At 39.1% G+C, this 17,598-nt stretch overlaps 1 protein-coding gene across 4 annotated transcripts in view; it reads left to right on the forward strand.

Moving 5' to 3' along the window:
* Positions 1-1,200: 1,200 nt before the first annotated feature.
* Positions 1,201-17,598, forward strand: part of TTC1 (tetratricopeptide repeat domain 1) — a 49,147-nt gene continuing 32,749 nt past the window's right edge. The window contains exons 1-2 of one of the 4 annotated variants that reach the window (XM_041747733.1): positions 1,201-1,300; positions 3,183-3,547. In XM_041747733.1, coding sequence (XP_041603667.1) covers positions 3,215-3,547 — 333 coding nt within the window. In that variant the 5' untranslated portion in view covers positions 1,201-1,300; positions 3,183-3,214. The other 3 variants (XM_041747736.1, XM_041747735.1, XM_041747734.1) reach the window with 3 other exon arrangements.

Below are 17,598 nucleotides of genomic sequence, written 5' to 3' on the forward strand. Positions count from 1 at the left end.
ACCATACAGAATTATTACAATATTATTAGCTATATTCCCTATGCTATACTTTTCATCTCTGTGACTTATTTATTTTAAAACTGGAAGTTTGTATCTCTTTGCACCTCACCAGACCTCTTAAAGGTCATAAGAGCGCTAACTACTGAACAGTTTTTAAGTTTCTGCCATATTTTAAATTTTTTAAATATTAAAAGGTTTCCAAAATTCTGATATATTTTTAATGTTTTTTGTATATTAAAGCTTTTGACTTACACAAAAATGCAAGGGTGTGCACAACCTCATTTAGACATAAATTCAAAAAACAAGTTTCCTGAAAAAGCCCCTCCCAGCTATCTCTGCAATAGATTCTGTGAATTACAGAAAACTAAGTAATAATCTGCTGTTATTGCTGATTACCTGTCTGGCTTCCTTAAGGGATGTTTCAGTTCTGTATTTCTGGCATGGGGTCTAACAAACATTCAACAAGCATTTCTTGAATGGGTTCATTGGGCAAAAGTTCATTTTTGGCTCCAGGACCACTTAACACTGTTAATATTAGTGAAGACCACAAAAGGCTTTTGTTTATGTGGGTCATACTTATCAATATTTACTGTATTAGAAATGAGAACGGAAAAATATTTAATATTTATTAATTTACGAGAACAACAGCTATTCTATGCCAACATAAATAATCTTTTTATAAATCACTGTATTTTCCAAAACAAAAAACCCTTTTAGTGAGAAGAGTGGCATTGTTTTACATTTATGCAAATATCCGTCTTAATAGAAGACAGCTGGATTCTCAAAGCTCCCTCTGCATTCAAGCCATTGCGCGATCACATGACAACATCCCCTGGAAAACAGTATATTCATGAAAGGAGGGTGGAAAAGGCAAATAGCAACTTAATATTATTATGAAAACTGTTTTGATCTAGTAATGGGCCCCTTGAAAGGCACACTTTGAGCAAACTTTATTTTGGACAAGGTTTATGCTTCAAGATTCCTCTCTGCAAGGCCAGCTTAAGAAGTCAGAGAGGAGTAAAAAGTAACAGCCCGGACACAGCCTCTTTTTCCACCGCGCAGAGGGAGGCGGAGTCTTGCCGTAACCCAAAATGGCAACCGACACTTGCAATTCCGTCCGTACAATGGCGTCACACAACGCGACGGCAACGCGCTCTCTCCCCGAGGCTTCCACTACATTTCCCAGGATGCTTTGCCAACAGCGACGCCATTGGTGGGCGCCGAGGGAAGTGCACTTGACGGAGCGGATATAGAAGATCCCGGAGGCTGGGAAGGTGAAGACGCGAGGCGCTGGGGACCTGTGAGTAGCTGCCCGGCTCCGTCCGCTTTGGCTGGGAGGGACTCAGGTAGAGGACGAGCCGTTGGGAGGCGCAGGGGGGGCCCTGGCTTAGCCCTGCGGCCTCAAACTCGCGTTCTCACGGTAGACCGGGGAGCAGAGAGAAACAGAACATTGCTGTGGAAGCCAAGTCTTGATTAAGGTTTTGCTGCTTGAAGTTTTCTTGGGACGAGCTGGGAAGATTTCGGGCCCTTGTCGCGGCACCAGGGTTGTTGGCGTGATTTTGCTGCGACGAGGGGGGCGGGGCTGCTGGCGGTCTGACTCAGCTAGTGCAGCCGCGGCCCTCCGCGGGGTACAGTAGGGTCACCTGGGCTGCCCTTTAAAAGCACAGGTGTCCTGGGCCTGCGCCAGAGCGGTAAGTCAGAGCCCGCGGAGGATACGGTTTGGGCAGCAGGACTTGCCAAAGCCTGCCAAGGGCTGTGTCGTCTGGCCAGGATTGAGAACCGCTCTTAGAGTCTGCGGCCGACCCCACGGGGATCCCCAGGAGGACCAGGTTCCCATTCCACTGTGACCTGCGTTGGCTCCACCACACACGTTTGGGTAAAGTTGACCTTCAGTGTTCCGAGCTCCATCAGAAACTTACTCTCGAGCTTCATACGGTGGTGCTGGAAAGACAGGCCTGCATTTTTTAAATTTACGAGCGGGCTATTGCGAATTAAGATTAGGGCCGTTTCATTTTCTTCTTGCCGTTAAACAATAGTTTATGCCTGTTTTTTGGCTACCCCGACAAAATTCGAGCAGTGGAAAGAGGAAGAGCCACATTAAAACCAGTCTCCCGTAGAAAACAAAACAAAACAGTCTCCCGTTGCTTATATGAAATTCTGAAAGGAGTGTCAGTAAAAATTTGGCATTATGAACTTACGATGACCAGTTTTTTTTATAATAAATTTCAGTGACAAGAAGTTAGGGTATGTTTTGGGTTTTGATGCAGAAGTCTATGTGTAATAGGATTTTTTTTTTTTAAAGATTTTCTTTATTTATTCATGAGAGACACAGGGAGAGAGGCAGAGACCTAGGCAGAAGGAGAAGCAGGCTCCCCGTGGGGAGCCCAATGCAGGACTCGATCCCAGGACACAGGAATTCTGACCTGAGCCACCGAGGCATCCCGGATTTTTTTTAATTGTACTTTATTTAAAGATTTTATTTACTTATTGGAGATGAGAGATGAGATGGAGAGAGAGAGGCAGAGACACAGGCAGCGGGAGAAGCAGGTTCCATGCAGGGAGCCCAACGTGGGACTCGAACCTGGGTCTCCAGGATCAGGCCCCGATTGGAAGGCGGCGCTAAACCTCTAAGCCACCGGGACTGCCCCCGGATTTTTTTTTTAATTTTTATTTTACTTATGATAGTCACACACAGAGAGAGAGAAGCAGAGACACAGGCAGAGGGAGAAGCAGGCTCCATGCACCGGGAGCCGGACGTGGGATTACATCCTGGGTCTCCAGGACCGTGCCCTGGGCCAAAGGCAGGCACCAAACCACTGCGCCACCCAGGGATCCCCGGATTTTTTTTTAAAATACAAGTTTCCCCTGCTATGCAAAAGTTGAGTGTTCTTGTCAAGCCTTTCCTGAGCTGAAATGGCCTAAAGCAAAGATTATCAACATGCACCCTTACCCCCATTTTCTAAAGGTGGAGTTATACCACTTTCCATTTATGAAAGACCTACCTGAATATTTACCTGTTTTCACTAATTGAAAGAAAACTGAAGGGGATTTTCACTTTTTTGGAAACTGTTACCATACTAATGTAGGTCTCTGTTAAAAGCTAAGTGGAATAAGGCAGACTTTTGGAAAGTGGTAGATAACTGTATAAGCACCATTACCTAACATATTTTCTCTTTCCCCAGAGCTTCAGCTTTACTTCCCTCACTGATACAGCATGGGGGAGAAGTCAGGAAACTGTAGTGTTCCAGAGGATCTCTTCAATGGTTTGAAAGTTACAGATCCCCAGGAAGCAGAGTGTGCTAGTCCTCCAGTTTCTGATCCCAAAGATCACCATCTTCACAACAAGCTGCTCAAAGATGTTGAGGCTCATTCTCAGGAAGAAGACCAGGGAGAAGAATGTTTTCATGACTCTAGTGCCTCATTTGAAAAGGAGGAGCCAGGAGTGGACAAGGTTGAGAACAAACCTGATGATAATGTGAATTCCTCTGAACTTGATGAAGAATACCTAATAGAACTGGAAAAAAACATGCCAGAAGAGGAGAAACAGGTAAATATTTATTGTGCATGATCTGCCACATAAACTGCTTTTTAAAGTGAGTAGATGTGGCTGCTACTAAAATATAGATTGCATCATGTGGTAAAGAGTTACTTGCCCATCTGTGTCCTTGTTGCTTCATTAGTGATGGAGCTGAGATAAATCAGTATCATGGCAGGGAAGCATTCACTGTCTGCTTGGCAGATTGCTTTTTTTTTTTTTTTTTTTTCTTGGTCGATATTGAGTTCTTATGTCTATCTTACGTAATTTATTTTCTAGCACCTATATATAGCTTTTAGCTCTCAAAAAAAAAATGCTATCTGTGCACCTGGATGGCTTAGTCCATTAAAGTGTCCGACTCTTGATTTTGGCTCAGGTCATGATCTCAGGGTCATGACATCGAGGTCCGAGTTGGGCTTCAAGCTGGGCGTAGAGTCTGTTTAAAAATTATCTCTCTCTCCCACTCGTCACCCCCGCCTCTAAAAAAAAAAAAAAAAAAAAGTCTTTATTGATAGTTGGTTGCTGAAATTCCATTCCCTTATGGGACACTTGTTAGTTAGACTTTAGAATTATGGTATGCTGTCTATTTGTGTTAATTCCTTAATAGCAACAGATGACTGCCTGAATATCCTAGTGGTGGTTTGGTGCAGAGTGCAGTGACTAGGGCCTGCATTATTTACATAATGTTCTTGAGGAACAGAATCATGTGGGATAGTAGTTATCATTTGTTAAGCACCTATAATAAAGCCAGACACTGAGCTTATGAAATTATTTGTGTTTTCATGTAATCTTCACAACACACCTATGGAACATACTGTTAGCATTCCCCACAAAAGAAAAGAACTTAGTAACTTGCCTGAGATCACACATCTAGTCAATGGCAGAACTGATTTTCAAACCTAGATCTGTTTGATTCTTAAATATAATGTTGAATTTAGTAACAAAAATAGCTGTCTTTCTACAAAGCAGATACGCTAATAAAATGTCCACTTTCCTGCTTCTTTGCCCCTGGGACATATCCTTACCTGGGCAACCCTTCACTTTTGGAGACAGAAGTCTTGGTATCCCCCATGTATCCTTATTCTCATCCCATAAGCAAGGCCATCTGAAGAGTTACCGTAACAACTGAGCTTGTCTGCAAAGAACTTGAATGAGATTTGTAGCCTTGGCTTCTGAAGAACTCACTAAACAGCTTATGCTATTTTGGTATTGGGCTGGGATACTAAATGTGCATTGTAACAGTGGGAGTGGGGAGGTAATGTGACATGGAGAGGAGCATCTTGTCTTTCCTTAGGCATTTTTAATTTTCAAGCCTGTTAGTTTTAACATGCAAGTATTAGCTTTTGTGCTAATGTGTGCTGCCAGAAGAGAAAAACAAAGGGCAAAGAAGAGCCAATTTCATAAACTACCTCAGCAGAAATGGCTCAGAAAATTAAATCACATACTCTTTGATAATTAGGGAAATGATTTTCCAGAAAGGGTTTGGTTCAGTTTTCATTTCCCTGGTGCAGGCTTTTTAGAAATGTTGATTAAATGTCTGTTAAAATGTTAGCAGTGCTTTTCTGATACCTTAATACATTTTGTCCTGATAGTGAATTTTCTACAGTGCCATTGGCTTGATAGTTGTGTGGTTTGGCTCTAGATATTACATACTCTGCTTTTCATTCCCCAATTTAGTAAAACTGTGTCTCCTGACCAGGAATCACATTTAAGTTCTATAAGTATTTAAAATAATTACTTTTATTACCTATAAGTTGAATATTCTATATAGCGCAATGCCTAATAAACTTTTTTCTTCCTTTTAAAAATTAAGATGTAACTTCCATATAGTGAAACTGTTTAAGTTCACTATAAACAGTTCAGGGAGTCTTGACAACTATATATACCTGTGCAGTTCACCCTTATTAGGATCCAGAACATCTCCATCATTCCAGAATCTCCCTTCGTATGCTTTACCACTCGTTCATTCTCTCCACCTCTACCAACCCACAGACCTACTGTTCTAATTCCCGTTAGGTTGGTTTCTTTCGAATTCCAGACTTTTGTGTAAATAAAATCACTTTTCAAATATAAACATTTTCTATTTTATATTTGTATATCAACTCATGTTTTCATAGCTTAATTCAAAAATTTGTAACAATATCTCATAGAAACAATGTGCTGTGGTATTAGCCATTGTTATAACTCCACTAAGGAAACAATCTCATGAGTGTACAGACTGCCTTTATGTAATTGTGGTGGTATTCTTAGTTATTTTTATGGTGTCTTGATAAATATCTTTATAAAGTTATTAGGAAACCAGCAAAATAGATGAAGAAATGTCTCTTCACTGCACATATGTTTTGGTTTTGTAGGTGATCTGAAACAGGATAGCTTTGATTTCTTTTAAAATAGACAAAGTTGAGATAATTCAACAGCAACAAAGTAAACAGAGCCAAAAAATGTGAAGACTTGCAGCTTCACTAATTTTTTTTAAAGGTTTGTGTATTTATTTTGGAGAGAGAGAGAGAGAGAGAGAGAGAGACAACATGCGCACTCAAGCAGGGGGAGGGGCAAAGGGAGAGAATCATCAAGCAGACTCCCCACCAACCAAAGAGCACTATATGAGGCTCAGTCTCACAACCCTGAGATCATAAACTGTGCTGAAACCAGGAGTCAGAGGCTCAACAGACTAAACCACTCAGGTTTCCCCTCACTGATAATTTTTAAAGGTAAATTAAAGCACTATGTCTCATATAGTTAGCTGATACCGTCAATGAGAGGATGTAGGAATGCGTATACTAATTTCAAGAGTTTAAAGTGTTATTTCTGTGGGATACAGGTATCAAATTTTTATATGGATGTTTCTTTAGACCAGGGCTATCAATTGAACTTTCTGCAGTTATGGGAATGTTCTGTATCTACTCTGTTCAATACGGTTGCCTACTGGCTATCAGCTACCATATATTAATAATTGTCTTTTGCTGGAGTATTTGAAATGTGACTAGTAGAGCTGAGGAACTGAATTTCAAAATTTTTTATTTCAGTTAATTTAAATAGTCACATGTGGCTAGTGTTTACCATATTGGGCAGCACAACTAAACCTGATTGTTTTTAGTGATTTATTTTAAGGAAATCGTTAGAGTTGTGTACAGATGTTTATAAAATGTGTACAGATGTGTTGTAGCATCATTTATAATTTTGAACATTAGAAATGATGTTCAACAGAGGGTATTACTTTAAATATTTTTGCCATTTTTATGAGGTAGCGTATTATGCAGTCATGAGAAAGATAAGTCTTAATGTTGACATGGAAGAAATGCCTGTAATGTTAAGTGATTTAAACAGGTGTGATAATATGGCTTATAATAAGAGATATGGATATGTATTTGGTTTTTGTCCAGTTCCTGGCACAGAGTTCCTAAAACCCTTGGAATTGCCTAATAAGAGATAAGGGTATACATTTTTTTATTTATAACAAGCCCCTTTCAAACACACATGAGGTGACTTTTGGAAGGCCCCTAAGGATGAGGTCTGGTTTTCAGAGTTTGAAGCTTTCAGCGCCACCCTAGCCCACCCCCACCTCTGAGAAAGGGACGGGGCTGGAGGTTGAGTTAATCACTCATGACCAGTGATTTGACCAATCGTGCTTATGTACTAAAACCTACAGTAAAAACCCTCAGGAGGGACACCTGGATGGCTCAGTGGTTGGGCGTCTGCTTTTGGCTCAGGCTGTGATCCTGGAGTCCTGGGATCGAGTCCCACATGGGGCTCCCCGTGGAGAGCCTGCATCTCCCTCTATGTCTCTGCATCTCTCTCATGAATAAATAAATAAAATCTTTAAAAAAAAAAAAAAAAACCTTATAGAAGAGTTCAGAGAGCTTCCAAGTTGGGTGAACATGTGGAAGTGCAAGGATGGCACACCCAGAGGTCATGGAAGCTCAGTGCCCCTTCCCACAAACCTTGTCCTATGCATCTCTTCTATTTGCCTATTCCCAGAGTTATAGTCTTTAGAGTAAACTGATAATCTAATAAGTAAACTACTTTTCTGATTTCTATGAGCTTCTTTAGCAATTTAATTGCACTTGAGGAAGAGGTCATAGGAACTTCCAATTTATAGCCCATGAGTCAAAAGCAGAGGTGACAACCTGGACTTGCATTTGGCATCTGAAGTAGGGGTGGGGTTTGGGCCAGTCGTGTGGGATGGAGCTCTTAATTTGTAGGATCTGATGCTATCTCTAGTGGATCATGTCCAAATTGAGTTAAGTTGCAGGACAGCAACTGTAGAGTTGGAGTTGCTGGGTGTGGGGGAACTTTGCACATATCTGGTCACAGAAGGATTCCATGTGAGTATTAACAGTAAAGGAGACACACAAGAGGTGTTTTTCCTTTATAGCAGGTTATAGGATAGTGATGATTCCTTTTAAGTTAGAAACCTATGTGAAAATATGTTCATACATAAAAGTTTGGAAAGATATGGGGTATGATTATTGGGGAATTTTTATTTATATTTAATATACTTTTTGGAAGTATAGTTGATATACAATATTGTATTACTTTTTGGGTGTACTACATAGTGTTATGATAATTCTGTATTTCTTACCATGATAATGCTTACCATCTATCAGGATACAAAGTTATTACAGTATTATATAGACTGTATCCCCTATGCTGTACTTTTTGTCCCCATGACTTATTTTATAACTGAAAGTTTTACCTCTTAATACCCTTCACCTATTTTGCTCATTCTCCACTTTTTTTTTTTTTACATTAAGCACTTGTTACATTTATAACCAACAACAATGCAAGTTATTCTGTTTTGAGACTATAAATAAATAAAAATTGATTCTTTACAACCAACATGGGCTTTTTACCAAACAGCACATGAAGCTGACCTTTGAGGATTTGGAAAGAAATGTTATAATAGGATCTGCTAAGTGTTCCTCTTCAGGCAGAATCAAGTATCAATAGCTAAAGCCTGTTATTCAAGGTGACTTGACCAACCCTGTGGCTGAGATGATAATCCCGGCTCAAGAGAAGTTCCAGTTCTCAGCAGAATTCATAAATCAAGAGTAATGGAGAGGAGGAGGGGTGGAGGCAAAAAAAAAAAAAAAAAAAGAAGAAGTAATGGAAGAGGAAGGCAGTTAAGATTTTTAAAAAACAGGTAAGGGGGGATCCCTGGGTGGCGCAGTGGTTTGGCGCCTGCCTTTGGCCCAGGGCGCGATCCTGGAGACCCGGGATCGAATCCCACATCAGGCTCCCGGTGCATGGAGCCTGCTTCTCCCTCCGCCTGTGTCTCTGCCTCTCTCTCTCTCTCTCTCTGTGACTATCATAAATAAATAAAAAATTAAAAAAAAAAAAAAAAAAAAACAGGTAAGGGATCCCTGGGTGGCGCAGCGGTTTGGCGCCTGCCTTTGGCCCAGGGCGCGGTCCTGGAGACCGGGGATCGAATCCCACATCGGGCTCCCGGTGCATGGAGCCTGCTTCTCCCTCTGCCTGTGTTGTGTCTCTGCCTCTCTCTCTCTCTGTGACTATCATAAAAACAAAAATACAGGTAAAATCTCTTAAGAAAAGCACTGTATATGTGTGTGTGTATATCCTAATCTTTTGTGAAAACTTAAATGTCTGGGGCACCTGGGTGGCTCAGTGGTTGAATGTCTGCCTTTGGCTCACATCATGATCCCCAGGACCTAGGATGAAATCCTGTATCAGGCTCCCTATGGGGAGCCTGCTTCTCCTTCTGCCTGTGTCTCTGCCTCTCTCTTTCTCTGTCTCTCATGAATAAATAAATAAAAATCTTAAAAACAAAAACAAAACTTAAATATCCACATGACTACCCAGAGCAATGGAATTTCAGGGAACATTTGAGATGTACTAGATCTGTGACACAAATAAGTGATTCTCAAAGGCTTGGCTGAAGTAAGGACAAATCTGGTAGCAGATGAGAATTGTTGCTATAATATCAGATGCAAAGGTGCTTTATAGTATGGGGACCTGTGGAACATACAACATTGTAGTGCTGTTGATCCTATAATCGAATCAGCTTTTATGGGCAACTTGTCACCATGGAGTTTAGGCCTCATGTAAAATTCCCTAGGTAATTCTTACATGTTCGCTAAAGTTTGAGGACCTCTGTCTTGGGGCCTTCATTAAATAGCTGTTGAATAAATGGTATGATTATCTGGGCTGTAAGAGCCAAAAATTGATCTTACAAGTTACAATTTATCTCATTCATTTATTCTGGAAGTGTTTGCACTTCTTCCACATGTTAGGCATTGTTTGAGGCTCTTAAGGATACAGTGGTAAACAAGATGAGAGGGTTTCTCTTCTCTCATAGCAGCTGTATTCTAGTTGAAAGATATTTTTTAAAAATAAGATGAAGTGATGAGAGGTTGTGTATCAGCAAAGACTTGAAGGGAAAAGGAGTCAAGTATGTGACAGTCTGAGAGGAGAATATTTCACGCAAGGGGAGAAGGTATTAGCATGATTCCTTGGCTTCAGCTACTGGGTTGATGAATACCATTTACAAATACAGAGGAGAAGACATTGGGACTTTGAGTTCCTTAGAGCTCTAGTGATTTATTTATTTATTTATTTAAAGATTTTATTTATTCATGAAAGATACACAGAGAGGCAGAGACATAGGCAGAGGGAGAAGCAGGCTCCTCACAGGGAGCCTGATGCGGGACTCCTCTCGGATCGGATCCCGGGATCACACCCTGAACCAAAGGCAGATAGATGCTCAACCGCTGAGCCACCCAGGTGTCCCTAGTGATTTAATTCTTGATGTAAATGAAAAAAAGTTTATTTGTAAGCCAAAATGCAGATTTAGTCATTTTAATGGGTTTGCTCTGTCCTGCCAGTTGTTTGCACATGGTATTCATTTGCAAATGGGTATATACATAGATCCCTTTAAGTAAGGGATACAAAAATCTGTTGCTGGGCACCTGGGTGGCTCAGTCAGTTAAACGTTTGCTTTTGGCTCAGGTCATGATTCCAGGGCCCTGGGATCGAATCCCACACCAGGCTCCCTGCCCCATAGGGAGTCTGCTTCTCCCTCTGTCGCTCTCCCCTGCTTTCTCTCTCTCTCTCTCTCAAATAAATCTTTAAAGGAAAAAAAAAAAGTCTGTTGCTTGGTGAACATGTATTCAGAGCACAAGGTTTCTGGGATTTTAAAACATTTCCCTTACTCTGAAAACATAAAGGATTGTTCTTTCCTTCAAGATTGTTTATGTTTAACAAGGAACCATTATTGAAGTATTGATTTGGAACAGAAGTTCTTTATCGGTTCTTTCCCTATCTCTCATTTTTTCTAAATCCTGCAGTACTTAATCCTTTTAATTTCCATGTTTCTGCTACCTCATTGCATTATTTTCATAATTGTTTTCAATGTTGCCACTAACAGCATGTTTGCAGGGAACATTCTCTTGGTTGCTTCCCGAAAGTTTTCAGTAACTTCTATAGTGGTTTGTTCTGTTAACCTTATGAGAAAACTTCTGATTTGTTGTTTCCCTTTCATTTCATTTTTAATGGGCATCCTTTTGAACTAAGGTTGCCAAATTTATTAATTTTGAAGTTTATTAGTACTGAATTCAATGAACACTCTTGACAAGTGATCAAATAAAGTCCTAGAATTTAAGAATTGGAAGGAACCTTAGATTTCTGATTTTGAGTTTAAGTCAGGGGAAATAATATTTCTAAAATGTTTACTCCAAAACATTTTTAAGTTTGTGGGATAATTGTAGTTTGTTTACTGATGAACCAGTTAAAGTGGCATTCAGTCTTCCCTGTGTTTATTAAGGAAGATCACTTTATGTTTATGATCACTGGTTCTTAAACTTTATTTTGCCTGAGTCACAGGAAATTTATTAATTATACAAAGTCCTGGGAATTATCTGATAGCACAGACTTGTAGGTGGCAGCCAGGAATCTGCTTTATTAATGAGCATCCCCAGGTCATTTTGATATAAGTAGAACTGTGGCCACTCTTTGAGAAACAGGAAGCCAGATTGACATACCACCAAGCTTCCAAAACACAAGTGTACCTAGTATACTAACTGCATCTAATATCAAAAGAAGAGTTTACCAATGGGATTTTTTTTTTACCCTCATCTGTGCTTGACGTCTAACAAAGACTTGTTGGGCAGAATTTAAACAGCGCTAAATAAGGAAATTATTTCTATTAAGTTGAATTTTGGGAAATAGAATTTTCTGAGCTAAGAACCATGGAAATATTTCCAAAATTAGTTCCTCATAGAGCAGTCATCTCTGCTAACAAATATGGGACTTAATGAGAGGTCAGGTTCTAACTACAGCTTCAGTCCAGAGAGCCTCCCTCCAGACTCCCTAGAGGGTTTCTAAAAGTGACTTGTGGAAAGAAAAAATGTATCTGTGTGTGTGAAGCAAATGATTCTGATTTCAAAGAAAACAAAACTGAAGCTTTTATTCCTTTTTAATGGTAAAGGAATTCCCTTCAGGATGCTTTGTAGGACAGGTATCTCTGGCCCTTTAAGTGTGTAGTTTTTTCATCCCACTCTGGATAAGAGCAAAGCAGAAAAGTATTGTTGTATGTGCCTCCATTTTCCAGCCCTTTAGCAAGTATGTAGCTTTTCTTTTAACACTCTATTTTGACCCAGCTGTGGTTGATCTCTGTCTACACTGCTTGACACTTTTTATTTTGTAGCAATTACTTTGCAAAACTGCAGAGGGAAGCAGAGAGCTGCTGATAGATTTACAATATGGAAATTGACTTGCTGGTGTAAACCTTTTGGTTTTCTCCCTGTTGTCTGTTAATAAACACATGGTCACTCAGGATCATTAAGAGAATTTGTAAAAATGTATTTAATTCAGGTTTTGTCATTTAATGATAGAAGGGATATACACTTAAAACCTCTAACTTGTTTCATTTGTATTCACTGATCTTAACTATATGGAATATTCCCTAGTCCAGGACAAGGTAGTGGTTTGATGATTAATAAAGGAATGAAGAGTACCTTCTGATATTTTTGCCAGTTTACACCAAGATGAAAATGGTATCAATTTAAATTCTCCAGAATTTTGAATCACAGAAAGCTATTCCTCACAGAGATTAAAGAGGAATTCACCTATATTCTCTTCCATTATGTATGATTTCACTTATTACATGTAGACCTCCAATATCCTTGGAATCTGTTGTGTAAGGTGTGAAATATATTCTAATTTTATCATTTTCCAGATGACTACCAGATTTTCCTAACATCGTTTTCTTCAAAAAAATTTTTAAAAGATTTTATTTATTTATTCATGAGAGACATAGAGAGAAAGGGAGAAAGGCAGAGACACAGGCAGAGGGAGAAACAGGCTCCCTGAGGCGAACTTGATGGCGGAACTTGATCCCAGGACTCCAGGATCACAACCTGAGCTGAAGGCAGACGCTCAACCACTGAGCCACTCAAGGCCAAACAACACTCAAGCCCCCAAACAACATTTTTTTTAAAAGTCCATCTTTGCCTCAACAATTTAATTATATTTTAATATCAACTTGGACTAAGTTTGTATCCTTTTCCAAATGCTCACCTCCCACTTTTTTGTCAGATTATCAATTAAAACCTTAGTTTAGCATTTAGGGGCGCCTGCATGGTTCAGTTGCTTAAGCATCCAACTTGATCTTAGTTCAGGTCTTGGTCTCAAGATCAGGAGTTCAAGCTCTGCATTGGGCTCCATGCTGGGTATGAAGCCTACTAAAAAAAAAAATTACACTTAGGTTGGATCACCACCAGAAGATTGTGGTGGTAATGAGATTTAAAAATAACTGAAGGATTGATTAAAATATAGAAATGTGTTGTCGGGATGGTGTTTTGCAATATAATATTTCAAAGTTCTTTTATCACTAAGTATAATTTTCTATATCATATGAAATTCCTTTGCCCTGGGGGAATCTCTGGGTGGCTCAGCAGTTTGGTACCTGCCTTCGGCCCAGGGCGTGATCCTGGAGTCCCAGGATTGAGTCCCACATCAGGCTCCCTGCATGGAGCCTGCTTCTCCCTCTGCCTGTGTCTCTACCTCTCTCTCTCTCTCTCTCTCTCTCTCTCTCTCTCTGTTTCTCATGAATAAATAAAGAAAATCTTTAAAGAAAGAAAGAAAAGAAGAAAAGAAAAGAAAAAAATTCTTTTGCCCTGTGAGCCAAGAAAATCATTCCCTGGAAAATAAAATTAAAGATCCTGAGCATACCTGTATTTGTGAAGGCAAAGAATAGATTTTAAACATTTGCAAATTGAATTGGTCCATCAGCAAAGGACACATTTTACTAATTCAATGGAAAATGGCCTTGGATTATGTGTAGAAGAACAACTAAAGATCTGTGGTGTAAGTCCCTGATTCAGTGAGGTAGAGGTTTTTTAACATAGGTCTCAAAATGACTAGATATGAGATCTCTGGGACTAGATGACATGTTCTAGAGCAGTGTCATCTTTTCAAGTGCCTTAATTCCTGATAGCAAGGGGATAAAAATATTTCAAAATTAAAATTTAATTTTTAAAGATGAAAAAATGTGCTTTCTTTTATATTTGATAATTTTTTAGTGTACCATTTTAATATTTCTAATTTTTAAACTTTCTTAGCTAAATTCTTTTAGTGGTTGCTATGTGGATTACATTATGCACCTTATTACAGTCTAGTTTAATATTACATAATTCCAGTAAAATATAGAAATTTTAATTCATTGTAACTCCATTTCCTCCCCCTCCTTTGTGCTACCATTGCCACATACGTGTTATCAATATATGTTATAAACCCAACCATATCATAATTACTGTATAATCTTTTTGTCTCTTAAGGAAATTAGGAGAGAAAATAGGGCACTGGGGTGATGCAGTTGGTTAAGTGTCCAGCTCTTCGTTTCAGCTCAGATTGTTAGAGCAAGCCCTGCATTGGGCTCCATGCCGAGCGTGAAATCTGATTGAGATTTTTCTCTCCCTTTCCCTCTGCTCCTACCACTTATGTGCATGTACGCACTCTCTCTCAAAGAAATAAATCTTTAAGAAAAGAGAAAACAATATATTTATAGAGCCTTTTATGTATTTACCATTTCTAATGCTCTTCATTTCTCTGTGTAGATTTGAGTTACTATCTGGTGTTACTTCCTTTCAGTCCAAAGGATTTCCCTTAGTACGTCTCGTAAGGCAGGTCTGGTAGAAGCACATTTTATCTTTATCCGTGAATGTCTTATTTTGCCTTCAATTTGAGGTATAGTTTTGCTGCATATCTAATTCTTGGTTGACAGTTTTTTTCTTTCAGCATTTTTGAGTATGTCATCACAACTGCCTCTGGCCTCTTGGTGAGAAATCAGATAACACTAATAGTTTTGTTGTTCTTCTATACCTGATAAGTGTTTTCTTCCTGTTGCTTTCAGATTTTCTCTTTGTCTTTTAACAGTTTGGCTCTGGTGTTTCTAGGTATGGATCTATGTACTTGTGGTTCATTGAGCTTCTTGGATCTTTAGATTAATATTTTTCATCAAAATTTTGAAATTTTCAGCCATTATTTCTTCAGATACTTGTTTTATCCTTTTTTCTCTTCTGAGACTCCCATCACATATTGTGAGGGCTCTGTTCATTTTTCCTATGCTTTTTCTGCCCTCATTTTTGCTCTCACTTCAAGTTTACCTATTTTTCATGCCAATTCAAATCTCCTTTCTATGAACTTTTCATTTCAGTTTTTGGACTTTTCAACTGTTTCTTCATTTTAAATAATTTATGTCCCTTTATCATGGTTCTCTCTGTTTTTTAAATTATTGTCATCATGCTCTCATTTAAATCTTCAAACACAATATCCTTTAGTTCTTTGAGCCTATTTATTTATAGCTGCTTTCAAGTCTTTGCTAGATCTAAAATCTGAATGTTCAATGTTCCTCTTGACTTTTTTTTTTTTCTGATTGTAGGTCAGGCTTTTCTATCTCTTGATATCTTAAAATTTTTTGTCAAAACGACATTTTAAGTAATACTGTAGCATCTCTGGATTCTAGTATCTTCCCACACCCTCCTTACATTATTTTTGTTGTTGCTTTTTTATCAACTTGTTTGTTTAGTAATTTACCTCAACTTAAGCTGTGCAATCTCTTTCCCCTGCAATATGTGGCCACTGACCGGTCTGCTCATTTGGGTTTTGTTTTTGTCCTTGTTTTTATTTTTAAGTTTGGCCTTCTTGGGATTGCTCCTGTTTCTGCACAGCTTAGTGGTCAGCCAGTAACTGATCAGAGATTATGTTCCAACACCTCAAACCAACAAGGCTTCCACCTACTGATTTGTTTGTGGATTTAGAAGTATATTACAATTTTAGGAAATTTCCAACTCTGCCCTGGCTGGACTTGTGTCTCCTCAGCACATATGTACAGGCTCCTGATAAGACAAGGGTGTGTGAATAAATTTGGCCCTCTTCATTCTTCCCAAGAATGTACACTATATCCAGTCCATCAGGGGTATTTGAAAAGCTTGTCAAGTACTTCTCTGTGTCTTCTCTCTACCTGTTACATTTCTGTCTGGTCCATGGGTCCATTGTTTGCCCAGCCAGGGCTGTAGCCACAGATTAGTAGAACTTCTGACTTTCCCTGTTTGCTTACCACTCAGATTGCTACTTACTACTGACAATACCACTAGGCATGGATTGTTTTACCTTCTGCTTTGAATCATATCAGCCTTCTCAAACAGTGGAACTGCTGGTTATTCATGGCCTACCTTGCTGTATTAGAACTACGATGTCAAATGCTGGGAGGAAGAAGAGGAGCAGTCCCTTGCAAATAAGCCACAGATTTCGTGGTTATTTCCTGAAGTTCTATAATTTTTCGTGAGTGTTACTCACTTAGTTGTAAGCTTCTAGTCAGCTTTTAGGACACTGAAATGGTTGATTTTGATTATTTTGTCCAGTTTATATTTGCTTTTTAAATTAGAGGATTTGGTAACCTCTTCACTTTGCCACATCAGAAGTCCTACCCAGTAGTGAGTTTTGATCTGTGTAAATATTTTACACACTAAAATATTAAAATTAAACCAGAAAGGATAAGGGTGAAAGTCTTAAAATAGATTACAGAAACAGTATAACTATATCAAATTGATTACATAGCAAAGATAATTCCAATAACTTTGGATGCAGTACTCTGGCTGTTCACTCTTAGTAGGATACATTCTAAAGTTAGAATGACACTTTAGAATGAAGTTTGAACGTCATTCATTTCATGCAATGAAATCTTGAACTTACATAGTAGGTTCGTTGAGGGTACTGATATTCATGTTGTAATTTCAGAACTTTTTTTTTAAGATTTTATTTATTTATTTATTTATTTATTTATTTATTTATTTATTTATTTATTTTTTAAAGATTTTATTTATTTATTCATGGGAAACACACAGAGAGAGGTAGAGACATGGCAGAGGGAGAAGCAGGCTCCATGAGGGAGCCTGATGCGGGACTCGATCCTGGGACTCCAGGATCATGCCCTGAGCATGAAGGCAGGCACTCAACCACTGAGCCACTCAGGCGTCCCTTAAGATTTTATTTATTTGTTCATGAGAGAGAGAGAGAGAGAGGCAGAGACACAGGCAGAGGGAGAAGCAGGCTCCATGCAGGGAGCCTGACGTGGGACTCGATTCTGGGTCTCCAGGATCAGACCCTGGGTCGAAGGCAGAGCTAAACCACTGAGCCACCTGGACTACCCTCAGAACTTTTTTTGTTGGTTTTAGGATAGAGCAAATGAGTAGATATATTGCTGTTATTGGAAACCAGAGTTTTCATTGTGGGAAAAGATGAGGAAGACTCCAGTGGTGTTCACTTGTATGACTACATACAAGATTTCATGTGTATGTATTTGACGTGGGATTTTTGTGTTTTTCTCCTTCAAAGATGTATTTACTGTGTTTCTCACAGAGAGGGCCTAAAAACAGTGACTCACTAGTAACGGGAAACATACTAGCATCCAGATCTTGTTTTCCAAATACCATTCCCCACCAAAAGGATCCAGGACTCCTTGGAGAAATAACTGATTCCAAGGCTGGAGCAGGCATGCAACAAAGTTTTGCATGTGGAGCATAATGTACACTTGCAGCAAAGTCCAC

This window comes from Vulpes lagopus, chromosome 3, assembly GCF_018345385.1.
Source record: "Vulpes lagopus strain Blue_001 chromosome 3, ASM1834538v1, whole genome shotgun sequence".
NCBI lineage: Eukaryota > Metazoa > Chordata > Mammalia > Carnivora > Canidae > Vulpes > Vulpes lagopus.